Source organism: Mesocricetus auratus, unplaced genomic scaffold (genome assembly GCF_017639785.1).
Source record: "Mesocricetus auratus isolate SY011 unplaced genomic scaffold, BCM_Maur_2.0 Super-Scaffold_100004, whole genome shotgun sequence".
In the NCBI taxonomy this organism is placed as follows: Eukaryota; Metazoa; Chordata; class Mammalia; order Rodentia; family Cricetidae; genus Mesocricetus; species Mesocricetus auratus.
The window spans coordinates 79,588,352-79,605,389 of NW_024429189.1; the positions used below are offsets into that span (position 1 = coordinate 79,588,352).

At 40.5% G+C, this 17,038-nt stretch overlaps 1 protein-coding gene across 4 annotated transcripts in view; it reads right to left on the reverse strand.

Annotated features, from left to right (window-relative positions):
• Ryr3 (ryanodine receptor 3) overlaps positions 1–17,038 on the reverse strand; it is a 527,473-nt gene that overhangs the window by 166,733 nt on the left and 343,702 nt on the right. For all 4 annotated transcript variants that reach the window (XR_005877312.1, XM_040746007.1, XM_040746008.1 and 1 more), the window contains exons 37-38: positions 12,310–12,412; positions 11,420–11,557 (exon numbers count right to left, since the gene is read on the reverse strand). Coding sequence is in view for 3 of the 4 variants with exons in the window: in XM_040746007.1 (XP_040601941.1) it covers positions 11,420–11,557; positions 12,310–12,412 (241 nt within the window). In the remaining variant the exon portion in view is untranslated. The remainder of the gene's footprint in view (positions 1–11,419; positions 11,558–12,309; positions 12,413–17,038) is intronic.

Genomic DNA, 17,038 nt, shown 5'->3' on the forward strand with positions numbered 1-17,038 from the left:
CTACCACAAAAGAAGGGTCATTTGCTCTCACAGGGCATGTTTCCATGATAAGGTTGCAGGAGTCTGTAACTTTCAAATACACCTCAGGATGCGTCTTTTCGTCTTTCTCCAAATTTAGATGACAAACCAAATGGTCCTCACTCAATGAAACTACAGGCTTATTATCCAAGGGTAGAGGCTGGCCACTGGCAAAGCAAATCCCACACCTGTGCTGCTAAAAGTCTGTGAGTATTCTTAAATCTGGGTCAGCTTGGAAGAAAAAAAATCCAATTACATTGAGGAAAAGAAATAGATGAAACTGCACTGTACTTAGGTTAAACTCAGAAAATGATTTATAATGTTCGTAGTACAATAGAAAAGAAAATTATGTGCATTTAAGTGATGTGCATGTGGCTAATTTCCAAATGTAAGATACCTGTTTGTATTCTGAAGAGAAGGAGAAGGAAAGACTGTGGATTTGGTTGGGTGGGGAAGTGGGGAGGGAATGGGAGGAGCTGGGGGTTGGGAGGAAATCATAATCAGAATATATTGGATGAAAAATCTATTTTCAATTAAAAAATGAAAAGTTAGGAGTTGGGATTTACTATTGCAGCACTTGACAACAGCTGGGGGGCTCTGTAGGCCCCCAGCTTGTGGGGCTGTGGTAGTGATGGTGACAGAGATTACATTTTGAACTATGCTTTCTTCTTTCCCATTGTTTCTAGATTGAACAATGGATCCCCAACTGTGAAAAGATGTCCATATCCCAATATATAGAAGTTGTGTTACCTTACACATCAAAAGGAACACTGCAGATGTGACTAAGTGGAAGATTCAGAGCCAAAGGGATTATTATTGTGGCTTGGGGGTTCATTTCATCTCAGGAGTCTTTGACAGAAGAGACAAGACAGTCAGAAAAGAATGACAGAGCCAGAGGTCCCAGAGGAGCCATTTACTACCCAAGGGATGCAGTGGTCCTCTATAAGATGGAAAAAGCAAGAAATGATCCTCCAGTAATGTAATCCTGCTCAGTCACATTAATCTTGTAACCTCTGAAACTAACATAATAATAAATCTGTGTGGTTTGTGGGACTGGTAGGCTTATGGTAACTTGCCACAGAAGCAAGCAGGAAACTTCTTTAATTGATTCTAGATTTTGGGTGGAGGATTTTTTAAAACTCCTTTTTGAGGCTAAGACTGTCATATTGTTGACAAAGCTGAGGTCTCCATTCAACTGGTCCAGAGTTTAAGGTCAAGCTAGAACTAATATTAAGCATAGAGAATATCCATTGTAGAGCTGTTTTGGCTTGATGGACAAGACACAGAGATCACACACAGTGCTCACTAGGACTTTCATGCAGTCTGCTTTGCCTCTACCTCTGAACATCAAGAGCTATTACAGCCAATGAGACCAACCACTGAGTAAGTGGTGATACTGCAGTTGATAGACACTATATATATCACATATCAATCATCAGGCAGACCTTACTTGGCTTTTCTGCCTTAGCAGCATTCCTGTTTTTTGCAGTGTCATTCTCTACTTTTATGTCTTATATTCCTCAACTTTATTTCAAACATAGGTTCTGGTAACTTGAGTTAACCAGAATCTACTATTTTTGAGTTCAAAGTTGCTGATGAATCATGGATTGACTTATAACCAAATGAAAGGTGGTCTCAGGACCCTTGATTAGAACATTGGGAGAAGCTGTTTTTCTCACTCTTTGAACTTGGTAAGAAGTGGACTTAAGGTCCAAACTATAGCTGGCAGCCCATTGCTAATCTAAAAACAAAACTGGAATGAGGGGACCATGGAAGGAGTGAGCACATCTATTGGATCAGTCCAATCAGTGGCTGCCTCCATTTCTAACCCCACAGTAATGTTTGTTAGTGTGGCTCCTCTCTGGGAGCTCTCCCCAAACTGGGTTTTCTGTTTCTTGTTTGCCAAGAGCATTGGTATGATATATATATGGAAAGCATTGGACGACCTATGCTTTTTATACTCAGTGCAGAAGCCAGGGTGGATGCGGAATTCTAGACTTCAGAACATTAAACTCGGCACCGTATCAGCAAATCCTTCTTTGTTATTTTCTTTTACAGAGAAAATAGAAACACACAGAGACTAAGACCTTAGCTAATACTTATGGTTGGTAAATGTTGGTGCTCCAGGCTGCTAGAATCTATTCCTTGTACTTTATCATCTTAAGTTGCTTACCTTCATAACACTCAGAAAAAGTTGTTTTTATTAGTATCTTAAAATTATATTATTCCTACTGTCTAGACACTCTCTTAATAAGTCATGAAATAGATTCAGATGTAAACTCCTAAAACCCATAAAGTGTTAGTTCTTCTCCTGATACTCTTAGTCAGATTGCTTTCCCAGAGCCTCATTTTTCTTTACCAATAAAACAAAATCACCCTATAAAATTCCACTTAAAGATTGTGGTATAGAAACAAGATCACTGGGAAGGGCCAGCTGTGTGTCCTCAGACAAGTTATCTACCTCTCTGTAATCTGTGTCTGCTTCTACAAGTATATGTCTATATGATGTACTGTGCTCTTGAAAGTGTGGCACTAATTTGTTCAAGCGGTAAATGAAAGCCTGTGGCTTTACTGGGCTAAATGGATAAGCAGCAAGAATTTTACTACCACTTTTAGTGTCCAATTTCAATGTTATTCAGCTTGCTTTTCCTACAAGTAAAACCCGAGATTGAAGAAATAAAACAAAATCTCAGAATTCTACCAGTTCCTGATGGCAGAAAATGACCACTATTAAAACATCAGTGCACACTGCTCATCACCTACATAGAGCTGTGGGAACTCTATGGCCTTTGTGGTGACTGTCCTGACTGCTAGTGGAGTGGAAACTGTTTGTCAGAGGTTACACTGCACAGTCACATACTCTCCACTCAGCTTCCCATGTTTACTTGGGAAGGGACTTGTGTCCTTTCTGCTCTCTGTCCTGGAGCTTCTTCGGGTTAAACTTACAAAATGTTCAACTATCTACTGCTTAGCAATGCAGAAGGTAAGGGAAAGTTAAGACCATAGGTTTCAAGTACTTAACTTTAGGAAAATTCATCAGGCCAATTTCTCTGTGCTTCCCCAATGTTTCTCTGACTCAGGATCTACAGTAGGGACCATTTTACCTTATTTAACAAGAACATGGTTGATGGGGGAAGTCCTTCTGTGTATATGTTTGTCTTACTGGTTGATAAATAAAGCACGGTTGGCCAATAAGGAAGCAAGATAGGTGGGGCTAGGAGTAGAGGAGGATTCTGGGAAATGTCATAAAGAGTAGGAGTCACCATGTGATCCCGGAAAGAGAGGACGTATCAGGATGGTGTCCCTGGAACGATAAGTCCTTATAGGAATATATGTGTTAGTAGTCATGGGTTAATACTTAAGACAGAACTAGCCAATGAGAAGCCCTGGACACTGACCAACAGCACTGTAATTAATAGAGTCTCTGTGTGTTATTTGGGCGGTTCTGGGACAAAGCTGGTGGTAAGAATGCTCATTACACATGGTGCTGTGGGATATTACTGAGAATGACATATCAAGGTGTCTGAAATACAAGAAAAGCCTTTAAAGACACTGGGCATTGTTCTTGGGCAACACGCAAACTGCTGTGCTTAATGTGTGTTACTGAACCACAGAGAGCATCCACTGGTGGTGTGAGGCTGGCTGAGGGCTCACAGCAGTAGCTCATGCCCCGCTCTCCATGTGCTTTGGGGACGTACATACTTGTTTTTCTCTGTGTTGGTTTCCCTAGCCTAGGAGTAGGGCAAGAGTTTCAGCAACTTGTCAGTTATTACTCTTCTCATTGCAATGATTGATAATAGCCACAGTTTACCTAGCATTTCCTGTGTATTTAGCAATGTGTTAAGTACTACACCTGAATTAGCATTCAACCCTCATAATCATCACACAAGAACAGAACAGACAGATGGGGCAGTGGCCAAATTTCCCCATCATCATAGCCCTTACTAGCTTAATCCTCATTTTATTGTTTGTTAAAGAATATTTCAATATAATGAACGGGAGGAGGTTCTTGTAAATAGCTGATCTGCTAAGGCCCCCAAGACAGTGAGAACAGAGGGTGGGACATGGAGGTTTTGGATTGTTTACAACAGGCTGTGGACCCCTCTAAACTGTCACACTGGCCTGGCCAACTTGGAGCCTAGCTTTCAGGAAAGTTTGTGTGCAGTCATCTGGCTGATGTGTGTATGTGCTAAGCCTGTCTCTAAATTTCCCTTCCTCTGTTTTCTTGTGTGCTTGTGTATATGTATGAGTTTGTGTGAAGGGGTACATCTGTATGTGTGTACAGGAGTGTGTGCATGTTCATAAGCATGCTTGTGAAAGCCAGAAGCCAACCCTGGGTCTTCCTTATCTCATTTCTCAGGACAGGGTCTCTTATTGACTGGAAACTAGTCAAGTAGGATAGAATGGCTAGACAGACAGCGTCAAAGCCTTCTGCATACATGGGTAGAAACAAGTGTGCTCACCCACCGTCCTGCTTTCCTCACCACCTGGGTATTCCTTCCGAGTCAGAAGCAGCACTAAGGAGCCACCAGTGAAACTGCCCTCCAACATTCCAGCCAGACTCGGCTCTCTGGCTCCCTGGGGTCTCATCCATCATAAGGAGATAATTAGCCTGTTGTTTTTGAAATCAGTCATCCAGCCTCATAATCACTTTCTCAAAATGTACAGGCGATTACATGACTGATGATGATGCGACAGGGAAAGGAGCACAGGGGGGACAGAGAGTGTTTGCTGATGTGACTGGGGGAGGAAAGTGTGGCCGTGTGAATGAAAAAGGCCCTCAGAACTTCAGGTTCTGGTCTTTTGTGGAACTGTGGAGGGAAGGAGTAGGTGTGGCCTTTCTGGAGAAGGTGAGTCATTAGGAGTGGGCTTTGAGGTTCCAAAAGGCCATACCAGACTCAGTCTTGCTCTCTCTATCTCCAGCTTATGGATCAGGATGTTAGCTTTCAGCTACTGCTCCAGTGCCATGCCTGTCTGTCTGCCATCACGCTCCCCTCCATGATGGCGGTGAACTCACCCTCAACTGTCAGCAACCCCCCCATAAATTCTTTCTTTTTAAGTTGCTTTGGTCATGGTGTCTCTTCACAGCAATAGAGCAGTGACTAACACGGAGAAACAGCTGAAATGAAGATGAAGCTGAGACAAAATCACAGACGACTGAGCAACTTGAACCCACCATCTTTACTCAGGTCTAAACACCCGATGTGTAAAATGGGAAGCAGGGGGTCACTGTGCTTGGTTGCTTGTTGTGAGGAAACAGTCAAGAGAAGTGACATGAAATATCAGGACAGTACCAGGTACAAAAGACTCACCCAGCATACGTTAGAGTTTCTGTCTCCTGAGACTTTTCCCTCTGCTCTAAAACACAGATTGCCAACATAGAGGTCCCACCATTGATTGATTACACACACCCCAGAAGTTCCTGTTTCATATCTGTGGCTGCCAGGCTCCTGCCAGGGAGCTAATACAGTAAGTTCCAGTCCAAGTCCTTCTCATATCTGGGTTTCTCTGGTTCTTTCTTTGCCATCCCTGATCCCTTTCAAGGACTATTGTGATCATTCTGGTTTCTCTCCAACAATCCCCATTTCCTGATCGAAGCTTAGCTCACCAGCATCTTTAACCCCATCTGTAACCAGTATTTTCCTTTTCTCCCTAATGTATTTGTACATTCAATGTTTGAATATGGCCTGTTGAAGTCATTTGAGGCACCATACTGTCTGCCACACTTCAAGCTGCTTCACCCAGAGCATTTCTGTTTCCATGGCTCCAGTGTCTTCCTGCAGCAGGGATGAGTGTAATCCTTGATTGAAAGACTTTTTTCTGAAACAATTTCACTTGTTCCCTGAACAGTGCCTAAATTATGGCAGGTAATCCCAAATATTTTTGGAGCTAAAACCAGTCAAAATTAAACACTGTGCCAGATATACGGCAAGACACTTTGCATATACTAAAGAATTTAATTCTTATAGTGACCCAGTGGGGTAAGTATTTAATATCGTTTCACTTTACAGGTAAGAACTGAGGCACAAAGCCCTCATGTGTTTGTTTACCCTTACAGAAGTGAGGCAGAACAAGACCTTAAGACCAGGTTGTTTAACTCTGGAGCCCTGTACATCGTGACCACTTCACTACTGTGGAACAAACTAGTGATTCAGCTTTAAGACACTTTCAGAGGCATTGTTTTCAGGGGCATGATGCTTGTATGTAAACAATACATATAGGAATATCAACGTGAAGATCAATGCCACTGCTCTACGGTTTGGATAATTTGTCTTTACTTCAGTTTCCTTAATTATAACATAGGAATTACATTGTGTGCTGCATACTCATACTGTGAGAAGCAATAGACACAGGATAAAGTGGGTACCACATACGTGCTAAACCCTCCATCTCTGCAGTTCCAGGGCCAAGCTTTATACAGCAAATGAGAACACTGTACTGATGAGCTGTTTTATTAGCAGTTCTATGGGGCACAGTGTAGAATCACTTCAAATCCCCACCGCATCCCACTCAGCTCCCTGTAGACTCTAGCCCACTCTAGCCTGTTGCCATGCCTGATTTCAGCCTAAACTTTCCTAATTTTAGTATTTTGAGCAGTATTTTCAAAAAATGCTTTTCTTTCCTATTTTATCTGCCCATTCACACTCTTACAATACTTCCAAATCTTCCTCTGGCCATGGAATGTACTTTGTATTTTATCTTATTTTACTTTTTTAAAGATTTATTTATTTATTATTTATACAGTGTTCTATCTGCCTGCATCCCTGAAGGCAAGAAGAGGGCACCAGATCTCATTACAGGTGTTTGTTAGCCACCATGTGATTGCTGGGAATTGAACTCAGAACCTCCGGAAGACCAGCTAGTGTTCTTAGCCACCGAGAAATCACTCCAGCCCCACTTTGTATTTTAATACCACAATCCAACCTCATTACTGAAAGAGTTATCTTACCAGACCCAATTCCACCTTTACATCCCAGGCCTCACTTTTCCAGGCTTGTGACCCTTAACTGACTAATACGTAGTTATAGGTAAAATAAAAACAAACATTAGGTTAATAGAATGAATATAGAAAAAACTTCCCATATTAAGACCCAGTGAGGAAAAGTGAATAAAAACCCCACATAAAGAGGGAAGTCATATATGTCCTATTGGAGTTTGCATGATATGCTGGGGCAGGAGGGTGGGGGACAAACAGAAGAAAGACTTCACAGAGGAGGACTGACTCTCTACTTGGTGTGTGTGCATGTGCATGAGTGCATGCATGCATGTGTGTGTGTGTGTGTGTGTGTGTGTGTGTTTGTGCATGTGTGTCTCTGTTATTTGGAGAGAATTTAGAAATTTTAGAAAATGAGTCTAATTTGTCACCTGAGACAACATTATACTTATTTTCTATAATTTCTAAATAGTAAAACCACAAACCCACCAACACAGATGTGGCGATCCAGAGCCCAGGACTTATTCTGGTTGCAAAGAACACATTCTCTGCCCAGTAGGATTCATAAGCAAGCCATAGCATTCACCTGGAGAGAATTTTGGCTTAGAGCTGTCATAGCATCCAGTGGCAAGGTACAAGCTTCCCCAAGTAGCAGCTTTAGGACTTGGTGGATTTGTAGTCATCTCTAGGGACACCTCTGGTCTGGTCTTTATCAGAAGAGTAGCCAAGGATAGTAAGTATGTCCCAGGGATAGGAATGTCAGCCCAGCTCTGTGAGAGGCAGTTTTCAAAACAACACAGGCTGAGGACAGAGTACAGATCACCTCCTTGACAAACTCACTCCTACATCCAGTTCTTAACACTGTTCCCCACAGCTGAATTACAATGGGTCAGCATAAGGTCTCAGATGACAGCAGGGGCTCTGTCTCCTTTGCTTGCATTGCTTGAGAGCATAATATCCTTGGGACATTTCTTCATACAGAGAAGATGAGGATCACCATCTCCCATGGAGAAGGCATAAGTGCATCTCATTTCATCTGTACAATATGATAGCTGATTTTCATTTTCTTAACTTTAGTATTCAACAAAACAGCTGCTTGATCTCTTCTAGACAAATAACTCAGTTGCTACACATTTATATTTAAGGAAATCCCGTTTTAACTGCAGTTTGCAGTCCAGTCTTATGGTGCAAGGGCTCTCTTATGGATGTGCTAGACAGAGACATAGAATGTGACCTAGTATGATGGGCTTCTGCTATATCACATATCACATTATCACATAGCTCTTTGATAAGACTGTTAATAATCTTCACCGATGCCATGCCTTGCAGTTAACTTAAGCAAATCTCTTTAATACAGAGCTACTTGGCAGCATTCAAATGAGTTTCAGAACAGTTTTGTTCTCTCTTTCCCGAGCCCATCTCAGGAAGGGGTCATACTTTACCTGAAGATTTCCAGCTCAAATCTTTGGCTTCATTGACTTTTCAGGGTTAAAATTCTGAGTGGCATTGAGTTCTGACTTTCTTCATAAATGACCACTCACAGTTGTTAATCTCAGATGCAGGAGATGGCATGGTACTATGGGAAGAGTAGACACCTGAAGTGAAGCCACAGCTTCACTTGATTTAGTTATCTCAGATTTGTGTTAATAAGTAGCCAGGAACACTTTTCTGGATCCAAGATGGAAAGAAGAATCACTGAACTAGTATCTCTGGGTTCTTTTGAGTCCTATTTCCCTCAACTGAATAATGAAAGAAGAAGAAGAAGAAGAAGAAGAAGAAGATGAAGAAGAAGAAGAAGAAGAAGAAGAAGAAGAAGAAGAAGAAGAAGAAGAAGAAGAAGAAGAAGAAGAAGAAGAACCCTAACATCTGTCAGGAACATTGGTAACTAGTATTTATGGATGTATTTGGTAAATTGTCAATTTACTATAACCCCTTAAATTTTCATTATTTGACAAGATAAATCATCTAAGTAGTGACATGGACAAGCTATCAGTAATTTATAGTATTTTAACAATTTTTACAATTGGCTGTACATTTAGAAATATTGTCTCCATATGCTCCAATTAAAAACAGTTTTCAGAAGAGGTATTAAACAACTTCCTAGAATTTATCTTAAAATATCATTCCAGCCATGCTCCTGGAACATTCTACAGGGAACCCACATAATAGCAACCAGTGTTGCTTAAGCTGATTGACCATTTCCTTTATTTTTGGGACATTAGAAGGCTCAAGACACAAAACGTAGATGTTTTATAAATCCACATATGAGAGGGAGACAGTATGGTAAAGACAAATAGTCTCATATGATGATAGGACTGGCAGGTGTATCTGTTCTATCCAAGCAGATGGAACATGATCTGACTCCTTTAGGGTTGAGGAGCATTTGTGTAGGAAGTAATCCATGCACCCTTCTTCAGAGTGAGACTTCACAGAGGCAGATGATGAATGATTTCATTTGACTGACTTGATTCACTTAATATGACATGGTCACTTTATGGGAACCCTACTCATAACATACTGTCATAAAAGCATGCACTTACAGAAACAGTTCTCAGAAGGTGCTATAGGAGGTATATGGGTCAGTACAAGCTATTTGTAGTACTTACTTGGTGATAACTGCTAAGAGAGTCTCTATTCACTTTTTGGGGGGCTCGATAATCCAGGTAGCTCACCCTTAAAGACAAAACCTTTCCATGGTGATAGGTTAGGACTGACCAGGATTGCCAGCGTCATGTTACCATATATTCTCTCAGAGACTTCAAACTCCCACTGATAAATGGGAATTATGTATTATACTAAGAGATATTCTGACAAAGATGAAAGGTTAATATAAAGGGCGATAAGATGTGTGAACCCTGAAAGTGGTATTCCCAGATCTTGACAGTCTATTTCTTTAATAGGTGATCTGAAAGTGTGTTCCAAGAGAGATAGGAACAGGAAATAAGATTAAAAAGCAATGACATTGAACCTGGGACATTTTTTCTTCTTTAGACAAATGATAAATTTGCCAAATCTATAGCAAGGAAGAGATGATTACATATAATACTATATGTAATATAATGATTACCATCTACCTCTTGAAAATGCTAACTCATTTAGACAGTCAAGTTAGGTAGTGCTCTTCCTTCAACAAGAGTCAAACGGTTGAGGTTACCTAACTGCTCAAAGAAGAGAGGGGTGACTTAGGACAATATTTGCCATCCTAAAAAACAGGTCAAACAAGACCAGTGCTCTAACCCCTGAGCTAGGTTGAGTCAGGGGAAGAATAGAGGAGAGCAGGATGAGAGATACCATAACAGAGGGAGTCATTATAGGTTTGAGGGGAGGTCTAGCACTAGTGAGATTTCCAGAGATCTACAAGGATGACACCAACTGGAAAACTAAGCAATAGTGCAGAGGCTACCTTAAATGCCCTTCCCTGATAATGAGATTGATGACTACCTTGTATGCCACCCTAGAGCCTTCAGCCAGTGGCAGAGGCAGACACCCACAGCTAAACACTGAACTGAATTCCTGGAAACCAGTTGCAGAGAGGGAGGAATGATGAGCAAAGAGGTCATAATTGGGTGGGAGAAACCCACAGAAACAGCTGACCTAAACAAGGGGGAGCTCATGGATCCCAGACTGATGGCTGAGAGGCCAGCAGGGAACTGATCCAGACTCCCTGAACGTTGGTGTCAGTAAGGAGGCCTCGGCAACCTTTGGGGCCTCAGGTACTAGATCAGTATTTATCCCTGGCATAAGAATTGACTTTGGGAGCCCATTCCACATGAAGGGATGCTCTCTCAGCCTGGACACATGGGTAAGGGCCTAGGCCCTGCCCTGGATGATATGATAGACTTTGGAGATCCCTCATGAAGGGCCTCACCCTCCCTGGAAAGTGGAGTGGGGAATTGACTGGGGAGTTGGTGAAGTTGGTGGGGCAGTGGAGGAGAGGAGGGAGAGGGAGATGGGATTGACATGTGAAGCAAGCTTGTTTCTTATTTAAATGAAAATAAATAAATAAATAACAGAACAGGTCAAAGATTGCACTGTCGCAATCTCAACCACATACTAGAGAAAAAAGAAACCTTTAATTTCTTTTACATGTGTTGTTTCACTATTATTTAATTTATTTGGTTGGAGTAGTTTCATTGCCTAAGTAACAACAAACAGAAGTGACTGAAATAAGCAATACTTAAAGGTTTAAAGAAAGATCAGAATCTGTTGGGGAATTTCTAAGTAGATGGACGATAAGAGCAGACACCAAACAGCTGATCCCTCAGGTGTCAGAAAAGTCCACAAGTGAACCCTTGGATCACAGGAAAGGCAGAGAAAAAACAAATCATTAACACTGACTACCAACAATGACAGCATGATGCCTAGTGTTAGGTCTTTACATGTTAGAGTACTGTGAGGGAACCAGTTGTCTTGATTAAATCTCCAAAGAGCACAGAGTTGTGAGCAGTGTGATTGAAAGGCACTTACTAGGATACCGTTCCTCTTCTTCTGTTGGTTGCTCCTTTTCTGGCTTAGGTGGGCCCTTGATTTTATACACCAAAGCACGCAGTTTTCCTGTCCAGGAAGTGTCCTCCTCCTCCTCCTCTTCTTCCTCCAAGGGAACCCCTAGCAAGCCACAGAACAGAGTGCAAACCCAAACAGTACATTGTTAGAATATAATAAAGCAGTTTCCCATCCTTCTGAAACATTTTCAAGAGATTACAGGCAGCCTTCCGAGAATATTCATCTGCATTATGCCTTTCAAGTAGTTAGTAAAATATATGATTTCCTGTGTCCTAGAACACCAAATAAATTTAATCCCACGGCTTTACTTTTTCTAACTCATGTTGAAAAGGACTCTAGAGTCGCTAGAAATACTTCAACATTTATTGTTTCAAATGAGAAGCTCAGATGTTTTCTACATATTACTAGTTTATCCATATATAAGAATCATAAATGCCACCACCCACTTAAAAATCAGCAGATATGAATCATGGGAGTCATGGCTCAGAATCAGAAGACATTGATACTCACTTAAAAACAATTACAATAGTACAAAGAAAAGGGATCAAAATCTTGACTTGGTTGGAAGAACATGACGTCAGTGTCATTGTAAGTGAACTGGGTAAGGTGCAGAATCAGTTACCCCCTCACTCCTCCCCCTTTCCTCCAGAGACTTTCCCACTCCCTCTTTGTAGCCTCACAAAGACTCTTCTAGGCAAAAGGGTTTTCAGTTTCCCAGTCTGTCCGAGACATTTCCTGTATCTTCTCTGATGTGTGTAGTTTGAACATAGGGTCAGACATAAGTAACTTCTCAACCCCTCACTGGCATTCTCACAAAGGAGGATGAGGCACTGGTTCATCTCTCAGGAGCTCACCACAGTGAACCAGAAGGTCCTCATGGAAGTCATACAGCTCCTCGCGAATCTCCTCTGGGCAGGGGCAATTCTCTCCCAGGTGAAAGTTGAGGAGCATGTTGATCTGTGAGGGCAAAAGAGGAATGTCTAACCGGTCTCCATATCGGTTATGGGAGCTCCAATTATGCCTTAGACACCAAACAGTCTTTGAATTTTTTATTTAAAAGTTTTTGGAGGGTGGGGGAAGTAAGAGGGGCCAATATACAAACGTAGCTTTCTCTTATACTAAGGGCTGTCTATTAATTGTACAGAATTTGGAGAATATTTAGAGTAGAAAACTCCTACGACCCAAAGGTATTTCCTGTTAATAATATTAGGAAATTTATTTCAAACTTTATTCATATCCTCACAAATTCAAATCACTCTCTATATGAACTTTCTTAAAAGCCAATTTTTGACTGACTTTTCCTAATGAGTTTAAAATGCTAAAATTATTTCACTCTATGGATGGATACAAATTCATGTAAAATTATGTTTCTTCTATGATTTTCTTCTGTTTTTATTATTTTTGTGAGTAGGTACAAGGTGTGGTATGGTGTGTGTGCATGTGTGTGTGTTTGTGTGCATGTGTGTATGTGAATGTGGGCACATATGAGCCATGGCATGCAGTGGAGGTGAGAAGACAACCTTAGGGGTTGGTCTTTGCCTTCCATCTTATCTGAGATAGGGTCTTCTTGTGTTGGTTTTCACTTCATATATCAGGCTAGCTGACCTGTGAATGTCCAGGAATTCTCCTGTCTCCATTTCCTTTCTCTCCACACGAGCATCGGGATAACAGATGCTCATATTATTCATTAACTTTTGTGAGGGTTCTAGGGGTTCAAAATTACATCTTTACACTTGTATGGCAAGTGCTTTTTACACACAAGACCATATCCTGATTTGCTTTTGCTTTTCTTATAAACCAAGTTGCTTTGAATATTTTATATTCATTTTGTTCACATTTTAGATTATTTTCTTAGGAACAACTAGACGCAAAATGAGTGGAGCAACAGGTCTGCACATTTTAATGGCTTGTGATATGACTTGTAAATTGCTTCCCAGAAATCTCACAACAGTTTGCATTATCCCAAATTTATGTAAGTGTGTGTTACTTTGGCATCTCTATTACAGTAATGAGAGCTTAGCACATTTTCAAATATTTTCCAGTTTAATGGGTGAAGAATATCACATCTCTGTTGCTTTGACTCACATTTAATTGGTGAGGTTTAAATTTATGTTCCATGCATTAAGACCAATTTTATTTTATATTTTGTAAAGATTTCTTCTCATGTTCTCTTCGATTTTTCTACCAGATAATTATCCACTTGCAAATTAGTTGGTGGAGTACTTTGCTTATTTTTCAACTTAAACATTTTCTAATATATACTCAACAAATTTCTGGAGCTTTAGTTGTTTATAATATATACCCGATAGATTTCTGGAGTTACAGTTAGCTTTTAATTTTATGTATAGGGTCCTCATTTAGGTTTTGGTTTTGAGATGCAGATTTATGTTCTGTACTCACTCTGCCTTTTTTTTTTTGCTTTTATTATCTGTTTTTGATGTTTTTCTGTTGACCACGCAGCTTTCTTGCAGTTTAGAGAGATTCAACTAATTTATGGATAAATACTTTAAACAAATAAGACATACAAACTTACAAAGAGAAATGATAATAGTGAAGTTCATTTATTAAAGTCAAAAAATCTATTTTATAGTAATAAATGCACTTCATCATTGGCTGACATGAAGAGACCTGGTGGCTGCTCTCAGAGCCCCTGCAATCCTGAAACAGTTTTGAATGTGAAGACATTCCTAAATGGACTTTGGAAGTCCACTCCACATAGAGGGATACTCTCTCAGCCTAGACACATGGGGGAGGGTCTAGGCCCTGCACCAAATTATATGACAGTCTTTGAAGATCCTCCATGGAAGGCTTTACCCTCCCTGGGGAACAGAAAGGGGATAGGATAGGGGGTCAGTGGGGGGCAGGGGAGGAGGGAAGAGGGAACTGGGATTGACATGTAAAACAAGCTTGTTTCTAATTTAAGTAAAAAAAGGTATTCCTAAATGTAACCACTACAAAGTGTCATGAAAAAGTGCCATCCCCACTAGTGATAAAGTGGGGTAGTTGCTCCGCTGTACACATTAATCCCAGCTAGGCTTCTGGACTTTGGAATACTGGCCCACAAGAACAGGTGAGTGAACAGTGGAGGGATGGCAGAAAGAGCTAGAGGTCACCTTTCCCCCTTGGTGGTTCAGTCACGTTCTGCCAATCACTAGGCCTAGAGCTTTTCTTTGTGTTAAGGCCTTCATGGTTAGAAAAATTTCTAATGTCTTCCTAAATTTTAGTATGATTCAGAAGTCTCTCATTCAGAACTTCTCTTTCAAACCTTTTGGAAATAGGTAGAGGTATTATTTGTAATTAAATATTATCCACAAAATAGGTTGGAAAAGGAAAATCATGCTAATTACACTAACAAGATAGGATACTCTGTTTATTCAATAAATATAAGGTTGTAAGATATGATTTCAGGGTACAAAATGAAGTTCTTTATTGAAAGACTCTTGCTGTCAACAAAACTTAGGAACGGTCCCACCTGCTGAAAGAGCACACAAACAAAAAGTGAGTGGAAAGACAGACCAAGCAGGGTTTGTTGCCAGTCATGTCCTCTCCTCTACTGCAGGCCTTTGGGGGGTGACCGTGAGCAGCTGATGTGTCCAAAACATGAAAACAGTCTTATATTTGCCTTACTGTTATACTTGTTCACAATCCCAATGATTTCCTCCATTACTTTGAATACTCTGAGAATTAAAACGTCAATTTTTTCCCTTACAAGTTGTGAAAATCATCACCCTTTAAGACTCTACTTTCCATGTATATGGTTTTCCAAGTGATTCTGCATCTCTAAACTCAGAAATTGATCTAAATTGTGTCTCAGTGACATGAAATGCTTCCTTTCATTGAGAACTCTATGAGTAGGTCTCTGTTTGAAGTAAATCCTCTGGTATGGGTGGAGATGGATTTTTAGCTCTTAGTGCTGTTTTATAGGCATCAACATTAGCATCAACAATGTCTGAAAACTTGCTAAAAATGAAAAACTCCGAGCCTTACCCCAGGCCAAATGAGTCAGAGATCCCAGAGAAAGGGGCAAGCGATCTGACTTACTAAGTTCTTTTGGTGATCTTATTTAAGATGCATTGGTCTACACCTTAACGAAGAAGTCAACTTATTGAGTTCTGAATGGCTTCTCTATTTAGATGTCTGGAGGAGGCAACAGAGGTTGTAGAGAGGGTAGAAGAAAAGCTTTAAAATTAGAATGGGGAAAAGGAAAACCTTAGACTATAGATACTGTAAATGGTAATGACTGGGTTAGAGATGTCGGAAAATGTGTGACTTCCATTCACCAGGCCACTGACAGAAGGCCATAGAAGAAAGTGTGAGGCTCACACTTTCTCTAATTGTAAAACTACTGGCAGTGTAGGGAACAGTTACAGAATTCTAACTCAATAGTGGATACCTTGCTAAGCACTCTAAATAAGTTATCTCATGGCATCCTAATATCAACCCTGGGCTAGAGATATAAACACTACTCATACTTGGCAGAAGAAACTGAAATAAAGAGGTCAAGAACCCAAAACCACATTTGAGTGATAGGGGAACAGATCTGGAGCACTGTTACATGAAACCAATATTGGTGCTATAATCTCTATAATACTGTTTTCCAATTATTCACAAAGATGGAGAGAGCATCATTTGCTCAATCAGTGTCATGGGAGACATTCATACCCACTACCAGCAGCCTATAGCATTTGTAATATCTTTGAGTAATTCTTGGGTGGCAGTTGGAGAAACAGCATACTCATATATTTGGTACAGTACAATGATCTCCTTCAGCCAGTCCTAAGGACTTTCATTTTGCAAGTAGAGAGATGACTAGCTTTGCCTTCTCTTTATGCATTATCACTTTTTGAGTCTTTCAAAAGCTAAGATGTGTGGTTCATTGGCAAGACAATGTAAATAACTATGCTCTATAAAATAGATTGGGAAAGTAATTGAATGAAGCTGTAGTTGTACCATAATGTAAAATAGTGGTAATTATATTGACAACAATGAATATACTGTTTATTAAAAATTTGTAAGATTCAAAGCTTCTAGGACAGACTGGTTTCTTCACTGAAGGATCTACCTTCCTTTTGAACATTAAAGGAACAGTGGCCAACCAGTCTGTTAGGCCATGAGATGTCATTCCCTCATTTAGACTCATCTCAAAGTTACCTTCTCTCTCAGCAGTGACAACCACAAGTGGGTTCTATATACAACATCACAAAATATGATTCTCAATGATTCCTGTTCTCCAGGCTTCATGGGGCTAGGAAGGCCTAATATAAATTTCAGTCATGACAGACAAGGAAGGCTGTACCTCGAGTCTCACAAACCAGGGCACACCTACTAATTTCTTCTTGTCTCTGATGGAGATGTGGGGATTTCTGGAAGGGTTAGCAACATTATTCTGAGTAGTAGATTGTGACTGAGATATCTGTTGAACCTCAACACTCTTCTGGTTTTCCACTAATTAGTAGAGGTATACTTGGGGAGGGGAGGGTGGAAGAAGAAATCTCTGTCTTATTCTCAGTTTAGAAAGTTTTGTTTTTTTCCCCAGCCAAGAGAATTGGCAAGTACTTCCCAGTCATTATTTACTTAGGACTC